We start from the raw sequence: 16718 nt of genomic DNA on the forward strand, positions 1-16718 counted from the left end.
CTACCCGAAGGAGGCTCAAAGCGGCTTACAGTCGCCTTCCCATTCCTCTCTCCACAACAGACACCCTGTGGGGTGGGTGAGGCTGAGAGAGCCCTGATATCACTGCTCGGGCAGAACTGTTTTATCAGTGCCGTGGCGAGCCCAAGGTCACCCAGCTGGTTGCATGTGGGAGAGTGCAGAATCGAATCCGGCATGCCAGATTAGACGTCCGCACTCCTAACCACTACACCAAACTGGCTCTATAGCAACACTACTGTTTTTCACTTTTTTTTTTGTCTTGTAACACTGGTAAGGTGTATTTTTTCCTCTCCTCCCCTTTTTTCCAGAAAATCATCAGAAGAACTGGATATGGATAAAGTAACAGCAGCTATGGTATTAACAAGTTTGTCTACCAGTCCTTTGGTTCGCAGTCCTCCTGTCCGACCCAATGGTGAGTATGGCTTTTTAACCACTTGGGAGAGCTTGCGCTCAAAGCTCAAAGACTGGGTATGATTTATGCTGCACACAGTAAACATCTCTACCTAGAGATTGATCCTTTCTGGTTCCAGAATCAACCTAGAAAGGACATCATGTCAGCTGCTGTTCTTGTAATACACACTGCAGTTACATAGAAGCTAGAACACCCTCATGGGCTACTGTTTTAGGCAAGGATATTTTAATAAGTACTACCTAAATAGTAAAAAAGGGTTTTTTTCCAGCTCCTAAAAAGACAGTAGGCCTAGGAAAGAAGCAAAACAGCAAGATGGTAACCTTATTTAAACCAGATTCAAGTGGGTAGCCGTGTTGTTCTGAAGCAGGGGTAGTCAAACTGCAGCCCTCCAGATGTCCATGGACTGCAATTCCCATGAGCCCCTGCCAGTGTTTGCCGGCACAGGCTCATGGGAATTGTATTCCATGGACATCTGGAGGGCTGCAGTTTGACTACCCCTGGTCTGAAGGATTGGACACAATTTTTGTTGTGCTTATTTATAACAGGCAGCGATTTTTAAACAAGGTGATAGGAAAACAAATGCATTCCTCTCTCTCTTTTACTTTACACTCAACCTCATTCTATCAGCCCTCTTCTTGTTTCAAAATTTTGTTCCTGATTGAATCTTCTTTTTAAGTAAAACACAGAATACTGAAATGCCCTAAGTGTGTCTGAAAATTATCTTTTAATAAAGGATTGTGATGGGTTTTTTTTTTGTTTCCATGTGAACAAACAGCATTTTAAAACTGTGTTCTGCTTAGAAGCTGTTACCCTGCCCACTTCATATATTTGGTATGGGACTAGCAGACAGGAATAGGTTTTAAAAATTAAAGAACTGCACAACAAAACAGAAGAACTGCAGAATTTCATATACTATCTTAGTTTTGGACGTGACCTAAATATTTTGTAGTTCACTACCACCTAATGCAGGGGTAGTCAAATTGTGGCCCTCCAGATGTCCATGGACTACAATTCCCAGGAGCCCTTGCCAGCATTCGCCAGCGAATGCTGGCAAGGGCTCCTGGGAATTGTAGTCCATGGACATCTGGAGGGCCGCAGTTTGACTACCCCTGACCGAATGGAGGTATATACACCCAGGTCACTATCTGTTCAGTTCATGGCTTAAACAGACGTAGAATGGCTTACTCTCCCTGTGCTAACTGTAGTACTTTCTAAGCACTTACTGTGGACTTTTTCTAGGTTTCATGCTTAGCAAAGTGTATTTCTCCACACACACACACACACTATTAGTAGGTGTTTTTAAGTTGGCCTCATCTGTTTTTGTGATGCAAAGGAGGTTTCATAAAACTACATTCTGCTAGAAACTTTTCAGAAGATGTTCTTGTACCAGACGTCAAAATTTACAGGAGATACGTTTAAAAATCTCTGTTACATCAGTTAAAGCCACGATCCTAAGTCATTATAGGACAACTTTAGATATGATAACCTCTTATGCAAATATTGCTTCTGTATAGCAAAAATGTTTCTATGAAGTCATGTGCAATAAATACGCATGTCTGTGGAATGCATATAGTGCACACTCAGCTTCCCACCATGTGTACGCATAACAAAAATGAGACGTGGAATGTGGAGCAGATTCTTGAATTTCTGTCTCGTTCATGAGTATCACGTTGATTTAGGACTAAACTTTATGGCTCAGACTTTCTTGCTAAAATAAATATGGTCACTAAGATCTGTTGGCTTTATTCAGTACTACTCAAACAAAACAAACTCTCCCTAATCTCTAGAATCCTTAAATGGCTCTTGGAAAGAAGGAGGATTTGTGCCTTCGAGTACCAGCAGCAGTGGCTACTGGAGTTGGAGCGCTCCCAGTGACCAGTCCAATCCATCCACGCCTTCTCCACCACTCTCTGCGGATAGCTTCAAACCTTTCCGATTGCCCTCTCAAACTGATGATGGCTTTGATGAAGCTGAAACCAGCAGTCTCCTCTTTGATGAGCCTATTCCAAGAAAAAGGAAGGTGAGCATATATCAAGATTTATAAGGTCTCTTTAACCAAATCAAAAACCAAACTGAATACTGGATGTGCTTTTATTGCCTGAAAGTCCTTTGCTTCTGCAGTAATTTACAATGTGGAGATATTCCCTTATGTCACAGTGCTAAGTAACGGATGATTTGTGGGCTTGCCCTTAAGACCACATGACCTTAATTCTAGAACAAGTCTCAGAGACTCCTTGCATTAAAATTGTTTTGAAGTATTCTTCATTTGGATAGTGTTTATCATTGGACCCTGAAATTGTATAGCTTCATTGTAGTACTCAAAAGCTATTACTAGTAGGTTTAATGGTTTACTTTGGTTTAACTACATATTTCCAGACTCAGTTTACCCAGTTAGACCTCTCTTTGTCAAAAGACACCCATTACCTTCTAGTTCATAGATGACCAACTGGTAGGATTGCCTGGTGCTCCTGGCCACTGGTGAGGGATGCAGAAGTAGGGTTGCCAGATCTAGGCTGGGGAACTCTTGGAGATTTGGAATAGTCTGGGATTTGAGTCTGGGAAGGACCTTTTTTGCCCCGGAGAGTCAGATCAGAACCGATCGTTTGAAATTAATTCAAAAGATTTTTTGGCTAAACATCCAGAAGAAGTTCCTGACAGAATTTCCTCAGTAGAACAGAGGAACTGATGTTTGTTATCTGGAGCTGAGCTGTAATTTCAGGGGATACCCAAGTCCTACCTAGAGACTGGCAGCCCCACCAACTGGCAGTATTACCATATCTTAATTGAGGCATACTAAATAGCTTGCCAGATACAAGAAAACTTGTTTTGAGATAACAAAGAGTCTTATAGTGCCTTAGAGACTAACAAACGTGTACATGTGTTGTAAGCCAGAACCTACTTTGTCAGATGCAAGTAAGCTCTGGTTCATGAAAAGTATGCCGCATTAAGGTTGTTTGTCTTTAAAGTATCATGAGACTGTTCATGGTTTTGACTGCAAACTGACATGGTTGTCTTTGTTGGTCTGCAGTACAAGTGCAAGATTTATGATCCAGTAGCTCCAGGGTGTAAGCTTTCAAGTTTCCAAGCTCCCTTTGTCAGATGCAGATAGGAATGGAGATTCCTTGTACCCCCATCAGAGGTCAGGAGGGGTATTCCATCCAGACTCCTTTCTTTCAACAGCCCTCCCAATCTCTGACAGGGATATAAGCATTCCAGGATCTCCATTCCTACTTGTATCTGGTGAAGAGAACATTCACACTCTAAAGTTTATACTCTGGAAATCTTGATGGTCTTTAAGTAGCTACTGGACTTGAATCTTACATTTTATTAAAGAAATTGTCAAAAGGGGTGTTAGCAACGGGTCTGGTAAGATGGTTTTTCAGCTGTTGAACAAATAGAATGGCTCCTAAAAATCTAGATTACTTTTTAGATTTTTAGATTGCTGGATTTTTTTAGCAGATGAATGATTTGAAGGAGCTCAAGATTCTCTTTCACCTAGCCCAAGAACTTAAATAATTAATACATTAACATAGATTATTGCTTTAATAGTTTTGAAATATATGAGCATTTTGAGCCCAGTTATGTCATTCATGTCACTATACCTTAATTTTATGTTTCATTTTATAGCCTTGGGCTTTTTAAAAATGACGAAATTCACATACCATAGTTTTCTGGGAATCGGAATAAAGCTACATAAAATAGTTACGTTCCCCCAGCGCTGCTAGTCTATACGTTCATTAAGTTTGTTCACAAGCATTGTGTGGGTGTGAGAGAGATTGTTGTAAACACACTTGTGGAATGTTCTCTTTAGATAAAATGCCCAGTAATTTAGACTTTCCCCACCCATGAGGACATGTAATTCTCACAGAACACTAGAGAAATCAAATTCTGGTTGTCACAACAATGCACAGTCGCTTAAGTGGTTTTATTTTCACATTATTTTAGCAGGCTTACAAATAAGATCTTGGATTCTGCAATAAATATCCACTGAAGAAAAGGCGTTGCATAAACAGAATGAGACTTCCTTGTGTCCATTTCCCTGCATTCCCTAAAATGTTTCTACTTGGGAACAGGTTGACACCCCCAGGAATGGCATGAGGAGGGAGTCTTAAGGTTTGCTGTGGTTGGTGGGGTGATGATTATCCCTCCTACCTCCCCCCCCCATGCCCAGTTTTTTTCTTCAGGATCCAAACCGTATATATTGACAACTTTTAAACTATCCTGAATTTGGACCTTACCTTAGATTTACTCTGAATTCCCCCTAGTTGGCAGTTCATAGAAGTCAAACATGTGATTGATATTTATACTCTTTCATTGAATTACTTAGAATTCTATGAAGGTGATGTTCAAATGCCTTTGGAAAAATTGTGGAAAGGTACTAGGCACAGCTGTTGGCATTCAAAAACACATCCGGACCATTCACCTTGGGTAAGAAGGCTATCATATATTTCACTACCATATAAAGAGAACCCCTCCCGTGCTTTTTCAGCCATGTTTATTTAGAAGTAAAACTGATTTATTTCATTGAGATTCACATATAAGTAAGCATGCTTATGGCCAGACTATTGATGTAGTATCTCAGTTTCAGATGCTTCCATTTTTATATCACAGACTGGGTAGAAATTTTAATAAATCCTATAAACAGTTCTCACATCACTTTGAAGTATATTGTTTAGTTTCAGAAATTGTTCAACAGTTCTTGTGACTCAAGAAAGTGACATATCATATGAAGTAGCAATCGATCCTTAGCTGCATCACTATCCTTAATGCCTGGGCACAGTAGATCACAACTGAAATACACTGAATTACCGTGCCTTGTGCTGCACAGATGTAATCGCAGACTTTGCATTTTACAAATATCTATCCTTGTATAACACCTCATGGTTAGCCTAGAAGAGGCTCATGGTTAGAAGTTATGACTAGACTAGAACAAGAAACCCTGGGATTTCTTGATGGCCCTGGGAGAGTTTCCCGAATAGATAGGAGTTAACTTTTAAAATATTTTTTAAATTCGTTAAACATTTATCAGGTAATATGTCTTTATATGGCCATGTTGACTTATCCCCCCAGTGGCCAATGATGGGCTTGGAGGGGGTGGGAAGGGGAGGGGCCTCAGGTAGGGGTGTACACACCTATGCTTCGCAACCATATTCTGCACCATTGCATCACTTCTGATGAAGGGGTTTCTCAACAGTAAAAAAGATGAAAAATCTGAGACACCCAGGTTCTGTCTTGGAAGTCCACTGTGCGATTTTGGGCTAGTCATTCTCAGCCTAGACTGCCTCCCAGGGTGATGGTTGTGAGGATAAAATGGAGGAGGGAAGAACAATGTTGTAAGCTGCTTTAGGTCTCTGTGGGAGATTAAAGTCAGGTATAAATTTTAAATAGATAAGACCCTAGTCTAGACCATGTATTGTGTTCTGACAACAATTGGAAAATTCTACCTTATTCTAACACATTTAGTCTTGTACAAGTAACTTCTTGGTCTTCACTTGATTTAGGCGAGTAGGAGAATCTGACTACAGTGATGGAGAGGAAGATTTTTACTACACAGAAATACGTCTAAACACTGACTCAGTGGCTGATGGATTAAGTAGTCTGTCTCCCGTCTCCCCATCTCTAGCATCTCCTCCTTCTTTTCCAACCCAAGATGTGAGCAAAAGTGAATTGTCTTGTGCCAAAACGGACCCTAAAGGGATGACACCTCTGAGCCGTTCAGCACCCACAAATCTCTACCTCGTTCACACGGATCATGCTTATCAGGTAATATGAGCACAAGCGATTGTGACCCACAAGAGGCAAATATAATTACATATTGGCATCAACACATGCATCTTGACTCCAACTAGCCCATCCTGGAATTAAATTCCCCCCCTTATCTATATGTAATGGTTGAGGAAATTCTGTTTCCCAGTATCTAAAGAAGTGTGCATGCACACAAAAGCTTATACTTAAATAAAACTTGGCTGCTCTTAAAGGTTGCACTGGACTCAAACTTTGCTCCACTGCTTCAAACCAACACGACCGCCCACCTGAATCAGTCAACATGAACACAGTGCATTAAGCATTTCTGTTCAGCACAAAGGTATGGTTAGAGTCTTGGGAGTGTATTATGTCTCTATTGAGATCAAGTTCGTTGGAGACAATGGCTGGGATCCTAAGCCTTGTTTCAGCTGGTGACCTTCTTCCTCCATAGCAGAGGCAATCTGCCCTATGGACTGTGTTTTTCTGGCGCTGAGGACTTTTCAGCTTGTTAAAAAGTATTGGTTTTGTATGAGCAGAATCACCCTAGCGCATGAGGAGCAGGCTCTGCATCACATGATGTCTGCATTGAAGAACACTATTGTGTTATTTCGGAGGAGACTCTGCAATCCTTCCATTTTGTGGTGGGGCTGCTGTTGAATTCTAACAGATTTGTTTGTAATGGGACATGGCCCTATGTTGTCATCATCCTTCTTCTCTCCTCCTCTTCCATTCAGAACTCATTTGAAGAGTTGTTAGTTTCAGATATCTTCAGCTTAACTCCAGTGTGTTGCAGTATCTGTGTGGGAACCTGGACAAATTGGAGCAAGTTACTTTCTATGTATTGGTTTTCTAAACTTCCATTTAATCCTGGGCTCATTCTTCACATGTTGGGTAATGCACTTTCAATGCACTTGAGAAGCAGATTTTTAAATCATAGAATCAGAATCATAGAGTTTGAAAGGCCATACTGGCCATCTAATCCAACCTCCTGCTCAGTGCAGGATTAGCCTAAAGCATCCAGAATAAGTATTTGTCCAGCCGCTGCTTGAAGACTGTCAGTAAGGGGGAGCTCACCACCTCCTTAGGCAGTCAATTCCACTGCTGAACTACTCTTAGTGTGAAATTCCCCCCCCCCCCCGATATCTAGCCAATATCATTCTCCACGTAGTTTAAACCCATTACTCCGGGTCCTGTCCTCTGCTGCCAACAGGAAACTTTCACTGCCCTCCTCTAAGTGTCAACCTTTCAAATACTTAAGGACAGCAATCATGTCCCCTCAACTGCCTCTTCTACAAGCTGAACATTCCTGTACCTCAGCCTTTCCCCATAGGGCTTGGTCCCCAGGTGCCAGATCATTCCTGTCTCTCTCCTCTGAACCCTCTCAATTTGTCCATGTCCTTTTTGAATTGAGGCCTCCAGAACTACACACAGTACTTCAGGTGGAGTCTGACCAATGCAGTATACAGAGGAATGATGACATCTTGCGATTTTGATGTGATGCCTCTGTTGATACAGCCCAAGACTTCATTTGCCTTCTTTACCACCACATCACACACACACACACACACACACACACACACACACTCATATTTAGCTCACAGTCCACAAATACTCCCAAGATAATGTTCACACGCACTGCTACCCAGCTGTGTATCTCCCATCCATTATACATGCTTCTCATTTTGTGACCCAGATGTAGAACTCTAACTTCACTTTATTGAATTGCATCTTGTTCTCATTTGCGCACTTATCTAGTGTGTTTTGATCTCATTGAACTCTGTCTCTTTCTTCCGAGGTGTTCACCAATCCTCCCAATTTGGTATCATCTGCAGATTTAACAAGGAGTCCCTTTACCCCCTCGTCCAGATCATTTATAAAAATGTTGAAAAATACCGGACCCGTTACTGAGCCCTGTGACATTCTGCTGATCACCTCCTTGCACTCTGATGAAATACCATTGACAACCACTCTTTGAGTGCAGTTTTCTAGCCAGTTCCCTCTCAACCTAACCATCTGAAAATCCAGTCTACAGTCTTCTAGTTTACCCATCAATAATTGTTCTGCACAGGAAAATCCAGCTGCAAAAGCACACTGGAACTGCAGTATCCTATGCGTGTGGGATGAGCCCTCATTCAGAATCTAAGTTTATGGAAAGCAATGAACTTCAAGTCCAAACCAACTAGTTACCCTGAAGATTTCTCACACCAGGAAGCCATAAATCATGTTTTCCACATGTAGAGGAAGGAGGGAGGGCATGCATGAGCACAAAAAAGAAGCAAGACTTGTGTCAATCCTGAACAAATGCCTCTTAAGGAATTGAACTGACATCTCAGTAGAGCCTGCAAACAAAACAAAACAAAACAAAAACAGGTTCTGTAGACCCCATAATCTTTCACATTGTCACAGTGTGCTGGGATGCTAAGGCAAGAGGTCCTTGACTGGATCCTTTTGGCCTTATTCATTGCAGAAACCTTACTGAAAGGCTTGAAGAACATAGTTGACCTCTCCTCATAAAAAATCCCTCTACTGATTTTTATCCCTCAAGAGAAACGTTAGTCTTCCCATGTTAGTCTTCTGCAAGAAAGAGAGGCACCTGCTAGCCTGGAAGTCTAGACTACCAGGGTGATAAGAGAACAACTGTGGGGATAATAGTTATTTAAATTAAGCTCCAGCTTTCTTGTAATTGCAACTATAATCTGAAAGAGCTCTGTACTCTGCTCCTTGTTTGTGGGTTGTTAGCACCCCCCCCCCTACTTTTTGCCTTGCCATTTCTGGATAACTCCTAAGGTTATTAACACAGCTTGAGTTCTGAAACTTCTTTTACATGTTTCACAGTGATTATAGCAACAGATAATGCAATACGCTTGTTCTTGCTCAATGTGCTTTTCATGTTCCATAATCGTTTTCTGGCAGAAACGAAGAGATAACTATTTTTTTGAGTCTTAATTGTATTACTCCTAAGTGCTGCTTGTTGAGCTATTAAATATACTTTATTGGATCTCTGAGTCTTGGTAAATCCTTTATTTTCACAAATTATAGAGTCCGCAACTCATTCACTGCTTTCTCTTGGCATTGTTAAGCTTCTTTTTTGTATCTCCCAGTGAAAGCTAGAACACTAGTTCAGAATAATCTTTCTGATCTTGAAGCTGTTTTATTGTGTTTGAGTACAAAATATTTTGTTTGTCGAAGAGAGTCGTTCCTTCTTAATTTATTTTATTCTTTTTTTTTAAACAGGCAACACCTCCAGTGAACATTCCAGGGTCAACAAAGTTCACACCCAATGGAAATAGCTTTAGCATCTCTTGGCAGTCACCCCCAGTTACCTTTACTGGCATTCCAGTAAGTAGAAGACTTGGAAATAAGCACTGGGAGGTTTTCTGGGTTGTGTGGTCCACGCCTGGCAACAATTGCTGTTAATTCTTTGCCTAGATGAACACCCTCGTGCAAGAAGAACCGCTCTTCCACCACCTGATCTGAATTGTTCAGTTTGGTTTTGGTCAAGCATGACTGGCATAAATAAGAAGCTGGTGGAAGTATTGAACAAAGGTTCAAAACCACACTTGGGTGGGAGTAGTGGTTAGGAGTACTGACTTCTAATCTGATGAGCCGAGTTTGATTCCCCGTTCCTCCTCCACGTGCAACCAGCTGGGTGACCTTGGGCGGGCCACAGCACTGATAAAGCTGTTCTGATCGAGCAGTAATATCAGGGCTCTCTCAGCCTCACCCACCTCACAGGTGTCTGTTTGGGGACAGGAAAGGGTAGGCAATTGTAAGCCACTTTGAGACTCCTTCAGGTAGAGAAAAGTGGCATATAAAAACCATCTCTTCTTCTTCTAATATCTAGTATCAAAAGTGTTCCCCTGTGCTAGCAAACTCTTGTTTTAGTAATGCTGTTTTTAATTTTTCATTTGCCATTTTTATTGCAAGTAATGCTCAGTGCTGTTCACTCCCCACAAATAAATGACACTCTGATTTCTTAGTGAAATAGTTTTTTTAGTCTTAAAATGACCAGTGTATGAATACAAACCTCCTTTCTATCAAAGCCTTTAACCCGAGGCTACACATCTAGAATGTTCCATTTCTCACAAATGCATGCTGGTTATTCAAAAGCTCTGCTTTCTGACAATGGGGATTAGACACCGATAACGTATTGCCTGCTCCTTCTGTCTTCCCCAAGTGAATCACAAAACCCTCTAACTGTCAACCTTTGGCATGTCTTAGAGGTTTTCTGTAGAAGTCTGTGGTCTCCTGCAGAGCTGATAAAAAATGAAAGCAGCTGAATCAATTACATTGCATTCTGCCAATGAATATTTATTAAATTCCATCAAGGAACAGCTAGTGGTGAAAGGCATCATGCTGGCAGCAATTTGAATGAGAGTGTCTTAACAGAACCTGCTGTGCATCAAATACTCCCGAAATTTGATTTCATGACAATACGGTTGATCTGGAGTAATTATAAAGGTGGTTTGTTCTCTGTGGCACTGCAGAAAATTGGCACAAGCAGCACGAGGGATCTAAGGATCTCATTAGTCACCCTGTAAACCAGATACCTAAGGTGACTGGATTAAGCTTGTAGGTATTCAGTGTTCCGCATGCAGTAACGGAGATCTTTTGTACATAATAACTGCCCATTCCCAATAGAATTAAAAGAAATCAGATAATTGTCTGGCACATTAGAATGGAATCAGTGATTTTTTTTCTTTCTTTGAATTTTAAAATTATAATGAACTGCTGTGTGCATAAATTGATTTCGTTTCAAGAACTGATAAACCTGTGTGCACATCTCAGTATTCATAACATTCTAAAATGCAGCATTCATTTGTGCACAAGGGAGTCAGTGAATGATTGCTTCAAAGTACTTATGAAAAGACAATTACAGGATTTTGTAGAGTGTTGCATTCAACTGGATTCAGTGGTGTGTTTAGTGAAATGTTTTTGGACATGAGTAGTTCATACAGCACATATTTGGGGTCATGAATAGTCCGTATATGCCATTGCTGAGTGGTTCAGATGTAATTGTGAGCTGCAGCTTGTTTCAAAGTGGGACATGAGAGGGAACAGTAGTACAAGAGGATGGTAGGAGGGGTGGGCATGTAAAATCAAGGCACATTCGTTCACAGAGCACCAAACCATGATCTGGCTTTACATCTGATCCAAGCCTACATCTGTTTGGGCTATTGCAGAAGCAAGCTGTATTACCACTGGGTTGCCTTTAGGTTTGAGGTGCAAGGTACTTCTCTTCCTGCCCGCAGTACACACAAATATGTAGCAGCATGGTCTGTACAAAAGAAGACTTTGTAGCCATTGAAACCAGTAGGTTTTCAAATACATCTTATGATAGTTGGGAACATATTTGTGTGTGTGTGTGTGTGTGTGTGTATGAATTCCTTGAGAGAAGGTATCAGATTCTGCGCTAAATTTGATGCAAAATTCTGCAAACTGAGATTCAAGAAGCATAAGGAACTGTCAGCAATAAAAGGTTTGGAATGTTTCCCTGTTTTCAGTCATATGTCCTCTGTGCTCTAAAAGGATGTAAGCTTGGTTTTTTCTCCTCCAGTTTTGGAGCTTTTGTTTAGTTTGCAACAAAAAATAAAATGCCAGGAGACCATTTCAGGCAAAATTTTATTCCAGGAATAATGCTCTTGCATTTCAGCAAGCTCTCGCAGCATTGCTACCAGTACAGTCCTGGTGTGAACACAGAGGTTCCGTTGGGAACAAGAAAGAAAAAAATACTCCTCTCTGTAAAGTGACCTTACAAAAAGTGACCTCACTAGAGTCCTACAATAGAATCATAGAAGTGGGAAGGTACCTCCAGGGTCATCTAGTCCAACCCTGCAGCTACCTGCCCACCCACAGTGACTCCAATTTCATGCCCAAGTGATCCCCCCACCAAAAATCTTGAGAATCCAACCTGCCCTGGAGGAAATTCACCTACCATCCCACAGTGGTGATTCCCTGGGTGTGCAAGGAAGGGCCAAAAGAGACAAACACTGATATATACCTTCCTTTCCACCCCTTTGCAATCTTCACAGTGTAGATTGTGTCTCTCATGCCACAATAGAGAAAATAGGTCAGAATCAAGATTGCAGAGGTTGAATACATAAGAGAACCCCTTCAGTTTGCCTCCTCCAAAATAGCTAGCACTGAATAACATAATTGCTGCCAGATATCTGGATCTGGTTCACAAAGCAGAATAGAAGAGCTGTGATCTAATGGTAAATAGACTTTGCATATAGACCATCTCATATTTAGTCCCTGGCATCGCCAGTAAAAAGATCTAGGTAGCAGGTGTTTAAAAAAAAATTCCATCTAAGATCCTGAAGATCCCCTGCTAGTCAGAGTAAATGATACTGAGTAGGTGTCCAATATTATAAGGCAACTTTATATGCATATTTATACATACAGACAAAATAATTGAGGAGACCACTTCTGTTTTCTACCAGAAATAAAAATGGAGGTTCTTTGGTACGACTTTCTATAGAAGAGTTGTGTCTGTATATTTCAGATCCCCCCCCCTCCCCGTACCCATAACCATCTTCTGGTGTGAAGCACAAAACAGTGAAACAGTTGAGCTTCTCGTTTCATTGGTCTACAGATCAACATTCTAGAATAATTCTAGTCCAGAAGCTAATAATAGTGTCTCAGGTTCAGTATTGAAACACTGTTATTAGTTAGGGCCAAGTTTACTCTGTAATAGGCAGGTGTACTTTTCATAATTTGACTGAAGTGGTTGTGATAGGAGTTGAGTCTTGTGCTTTAGTTTTATATCCTGGGAATGTGGTTGTAGGTAGAAAGCCCCTTACAGTTGTGATTTAAAGTTGAGATCCCTGATATCATGGCACAAGCCAAAATGATATGCCAGAATTGTGAAGTCATAAAGCTATCTAGGCCCTTCTATGATCAGACTCTGTCATTTAATGGCAGCTAGCTTTGTTTGCTTTGTGTTGAATACTGTCCTTCTTGCCTTGCAATATAACATCCTAGAAAATATAACCAATTGGTAAAAGTAACAAGTGCATTTCCAGAGTCCATATATAACTTCATCTGATTTTAGGGAATAGAGAACAAGAATCCAGGATTCAAATTACAGTTTGACTGCACTTATTCTAAAAGATGAATTTCAGTTGTCGTGGCTTAAATCTGTTGGAGCCAGTGTATAGAAACTGGGGTGGTCAATGGATTTCTTATTAGAACTGAACCTGCATTAGGCCAAAGCATAATTAAACAAAAAAGCCAAGATATTGGACAGCAAGGGGATATAATAAAGCCCCCAGGTTCTCTAGCTCCAGATAGAAATAGATACCTGCTAAAGCCAGCTACCTACCTCTTTACTCTGGAGAACAACAAACACAGATGAGCTCTAACATTAGCCAGGTGCACTGCCTTGCCCACAGCTGTTTTGGAAGAAGATGCTGTAATCACATACAAGAAGGTCCTTCTGTCTCAGAAACCATGTCCTTGTAACAGTGGACAGGTAGAAACCAGAGAGTACTTCTTACTTTATTGCCCTACTTATAATACGATTTGAGGCAAACTTTTACAACCTATACTAGATAGATATTCAGGCCTGCCATTAAGGGAAAAGATAAAGAAGCTGCTAAGTGATTGGGGAAGCCATATAACTGTTTAAATTGCTAAATTTTGAGCTGCCACCATTACGCAACACCATTAAAGGTTAAATAAGAACTTTCACTGATGCAGATTTTAGACTGTCTGGTTGTACTTTGAATCTGAGATAACTTGTGATGGGAACCGAGATTTGCTTAATATATCATGAAGAAACACAGCAAGTGTCTCTGAGGTAAACAGTATCTATCTCAAGCAGCAGAAAGAGAAAGGAGGACAAGGCCATGGTGTTGGGGTAGATGTTTAACAAAGCATGTAGTTAAAAACATAAGAAGAAGCCTGTTGTATCATAAGAACATAAGAAAAGCCCTGCTGGATCAGACCAATAGTCCATCTAGTCAAGCATCATATTTTACATAATAGTCAACCAGTTCCTCTTCAGCAGGGATTCCCAACCAGGGGTCCATAGACCCCTGGGGGTCTGTGGGAGCTCTAGAGGGAGTCTGCAGCCTTTCCCCTCCTACCTTAATGGAATCAGCAATAAGCTGGGGAATTGGGCACTTCCATTGCTCCCCTTCCTGAGTATGAGTGAGTTCTCTCACGGTTTCCATAACTGGGAGGGGGCGGAGCCTGCACACTTACTCCTGCCTTAAACCACCTCCTGTCTCTCCCCCCTCAGTCCTCCTCAAAACTGCCTGTTAACAGTGACATGGTGCTTCCAGGGCCGTGGCAGGGAGACATGGCCAGCTGACATCACTTCCACAGCTCCTCAAAACCTGAAAAATTATTTCAGGGGGGTCCTCCATGATCAAAAGGTTGAAAAGAGCCACCAATGGCCATCTAATTAGCACATCAGAGAGTAGAGCTGAACTAGAAAAATAAGTTGTGCAGTTCTCTGTGTGTGTCTTTATTTATTGTCTGTCTGTCTGTCTGTCTGTCTGTTTGTTTATTTATTTATTTTCTTACCTATCCACTCACCCATCCATCCATCCATCCATTGTACAGTTTGCATGTTCTGCTGTGCAATTGGATTGACTGTCAGAGCCCATAGGACCAGGCTAGTGGGGAAATGGATTATAGAAAATGCTGTTTTAGAATGGATTATGTATGCCCCCTTCCAACTCTATGATTCTATGATTATTTGACTGAACAATCCGTGGTGTCCTCCCCTGTTTTGAGATCCCATAACAATCATTGCATTTTTGTGTTTGTGTTGCTAGGTTTCTCCAACTCATACACGACCTGCAGGGAGTGGAGAGCAAAAGCAGCAGATCCAGACAGTTCTGTCATCACCACCTAGAGCATCAGTTGGCCTGAGGTAAGAGATACGATACCCATGACAACGGAGCAATTAGTTAATGAGGAGACAAGATGAAGACCATGCACACACACTCATCCAACAAAAGGACATCTTTCTTCAACCTGCATGTGTTTTATTGAAGTCTTTTTTTCCCCAACACAATTGGGTTAGCAACATTATATTGGGAAGCATGTTTGTTTCCTTCATTATTAGGGCAAGTCAGAAATCATTGCCAATAATTTTCCATCTGTTTTCAAGCTAGAAAAATAAAGGCACAATCAATACTGTTCACTAGCCAGAATCAGAGACTTATTAAAAATGTCAGGAAAATCACAGAATATAACTTTCATTTCCTTGTGTTGTGCAATGTTCAGGCAATTTAACCTGGAATTGCAACGCGAACGAAAAAAGGATCTCCAAAGGGAGGAGCTTTTTGCCTCCCTGGGATAATGAGGAAGCATCCAGCTAGACTCCATTTATACGAAACTAATGAGGGGAATAGATTACATGCTTTGAAGATGCAACAATAGTTGTGTCAATTGAAGGTGGAGAAAGAGAAGATGCTGTAATCACATTCAGCTCAGATTGCTGTAATGTACTTTCCATGCAGCTGCCTTTGGAAATTGTCTGGTCCAGAATGGAATAACCAGGCTACTGTTGGGAGCTTGATGAACCACAACTGTTCTGCAAGAGCTGCACTGGCTTGTTTGACTGCTTCAGGGCATTATTGTCATCATTTGATTTATTACCCGCCACACCCAAGAGGCACGTGGCAGGTTAGAAAAGTCCGGTTAAAACCCCATTAAAACCCATTAAAATGGATAATCACAACACAATAACAACGTAACAGCACATCATGGCGAAACCCCCAAGAGGGAGGAGGTTGGAGAGACAAGAACACAGATGACATCTAACATCAGGGGGACCCCAATAGATCTTCCTTCACTGCCCCAGCCTCAACCATAGACCTGGCGGAAGAGGTCCGTTTTACAGGCCCTGCAGAATGCTGGAAGGTCCTGCAGGGCCCGAACCTCACCTGGGAACTCACTCCACCAGGTTGGGGCCAGGATCAAAAAGTCCCTGGCCCTGGTTGAGGCTAGGCATGCTTTTTTGGGGCCGGGAACAACCAGTAAATTCTCACCCGCAGAGCGTAGGGCAATAGGCAGTCCCTCATGTATGTGGATTCCAACCCGTGTAAGGCCTTGAAGGTTAAAACCAAAACTTTTAACCAGATCTGGATCACAACTGGTAACCAATGCAGTTGCCTCAGCACAGGCTGGATATGGATCCTCCATGATGTTCCCATGAGGATCCTAGCAGCTGCATTCTGCAACAGCTGCAATTTCCAGGTCAGGAACAAGGGCAGGCCCGCGTACAACGAGTTACAGAAATCTATTCTGGAGTGATTTAGATTACTAATTCTTATGTGGAAGACTGCACTGCCTGAGGCTAGAGTGCTTGAAGGACCACATCCTCCCATACTGTGCTCTGCCCAAGGCATGCTCTCAGTGCCCCAGCCTGCAGAGGTGAGTCTGTTGGCAACCAGAGGCAGCCCTTTTCATTGGTGGGAGTTGCAGGAGACCTACCTTACTGTCTTTTAGGTGCCAACCCAATTTTTTTTCTTATCCAGGCTTTCAGCTGAGCAGTTCTGTTAGATCCATGCGTTCAGAGCCCAGC

At 41.7% G+C, this 16718-nt stretch overlaps 1 protein-coding gene across 1 annotated transcript in view; it reads left to right on the forward strand.

Moving 5' to 3' along the window:
* ZNF704 (zinc finger protein 704) overlaps positions 1 to 16718 on the forward strand; it is a 72182-nt gene that overhangs the window by 40626 nt on the left and 14838 nt on the right. Inside the window, exons 3-8 of the mRNA XM_077352057.1 lie at positions 327 to 430; positions 2218 to 2450; positions 4758 to 4858; positions 5932 to 6193; positions 9410 to 9514; positions 14962 to 15059. Coding sequence (XP_077208172.1) covers positions 327 to 430; positions 2218 to 2450; positions 4758 to 4858; positions 5932 to 6193; positions 9410 to 9514; positions 14962 to 15059 — 903 coding nt within the window. The remainder of the gene's footprint in view (positions 1 to 326; positions 431 to 2217; positions 2451 to 4757; positions 4859 to 5931; positions 6194 to 9409; positions 9515 to 14961; positions 15060 to 16718) is intronic.

The sequence above is a fragment of the Paroedura picta genome, chromosome 9 (genome assembly GCF_049243985.1).
Source record: "Paroedura picta isolate Pp20150507F chromosome 9, Ppicta_v3.0, whole genome shotgun sequence".
Lineage (NCBI taxonomy): Eukaryota > Metazoa > Chordata > Lepidosauria > Squamata > Gekkonidae > Paroedura > Paroedura picta.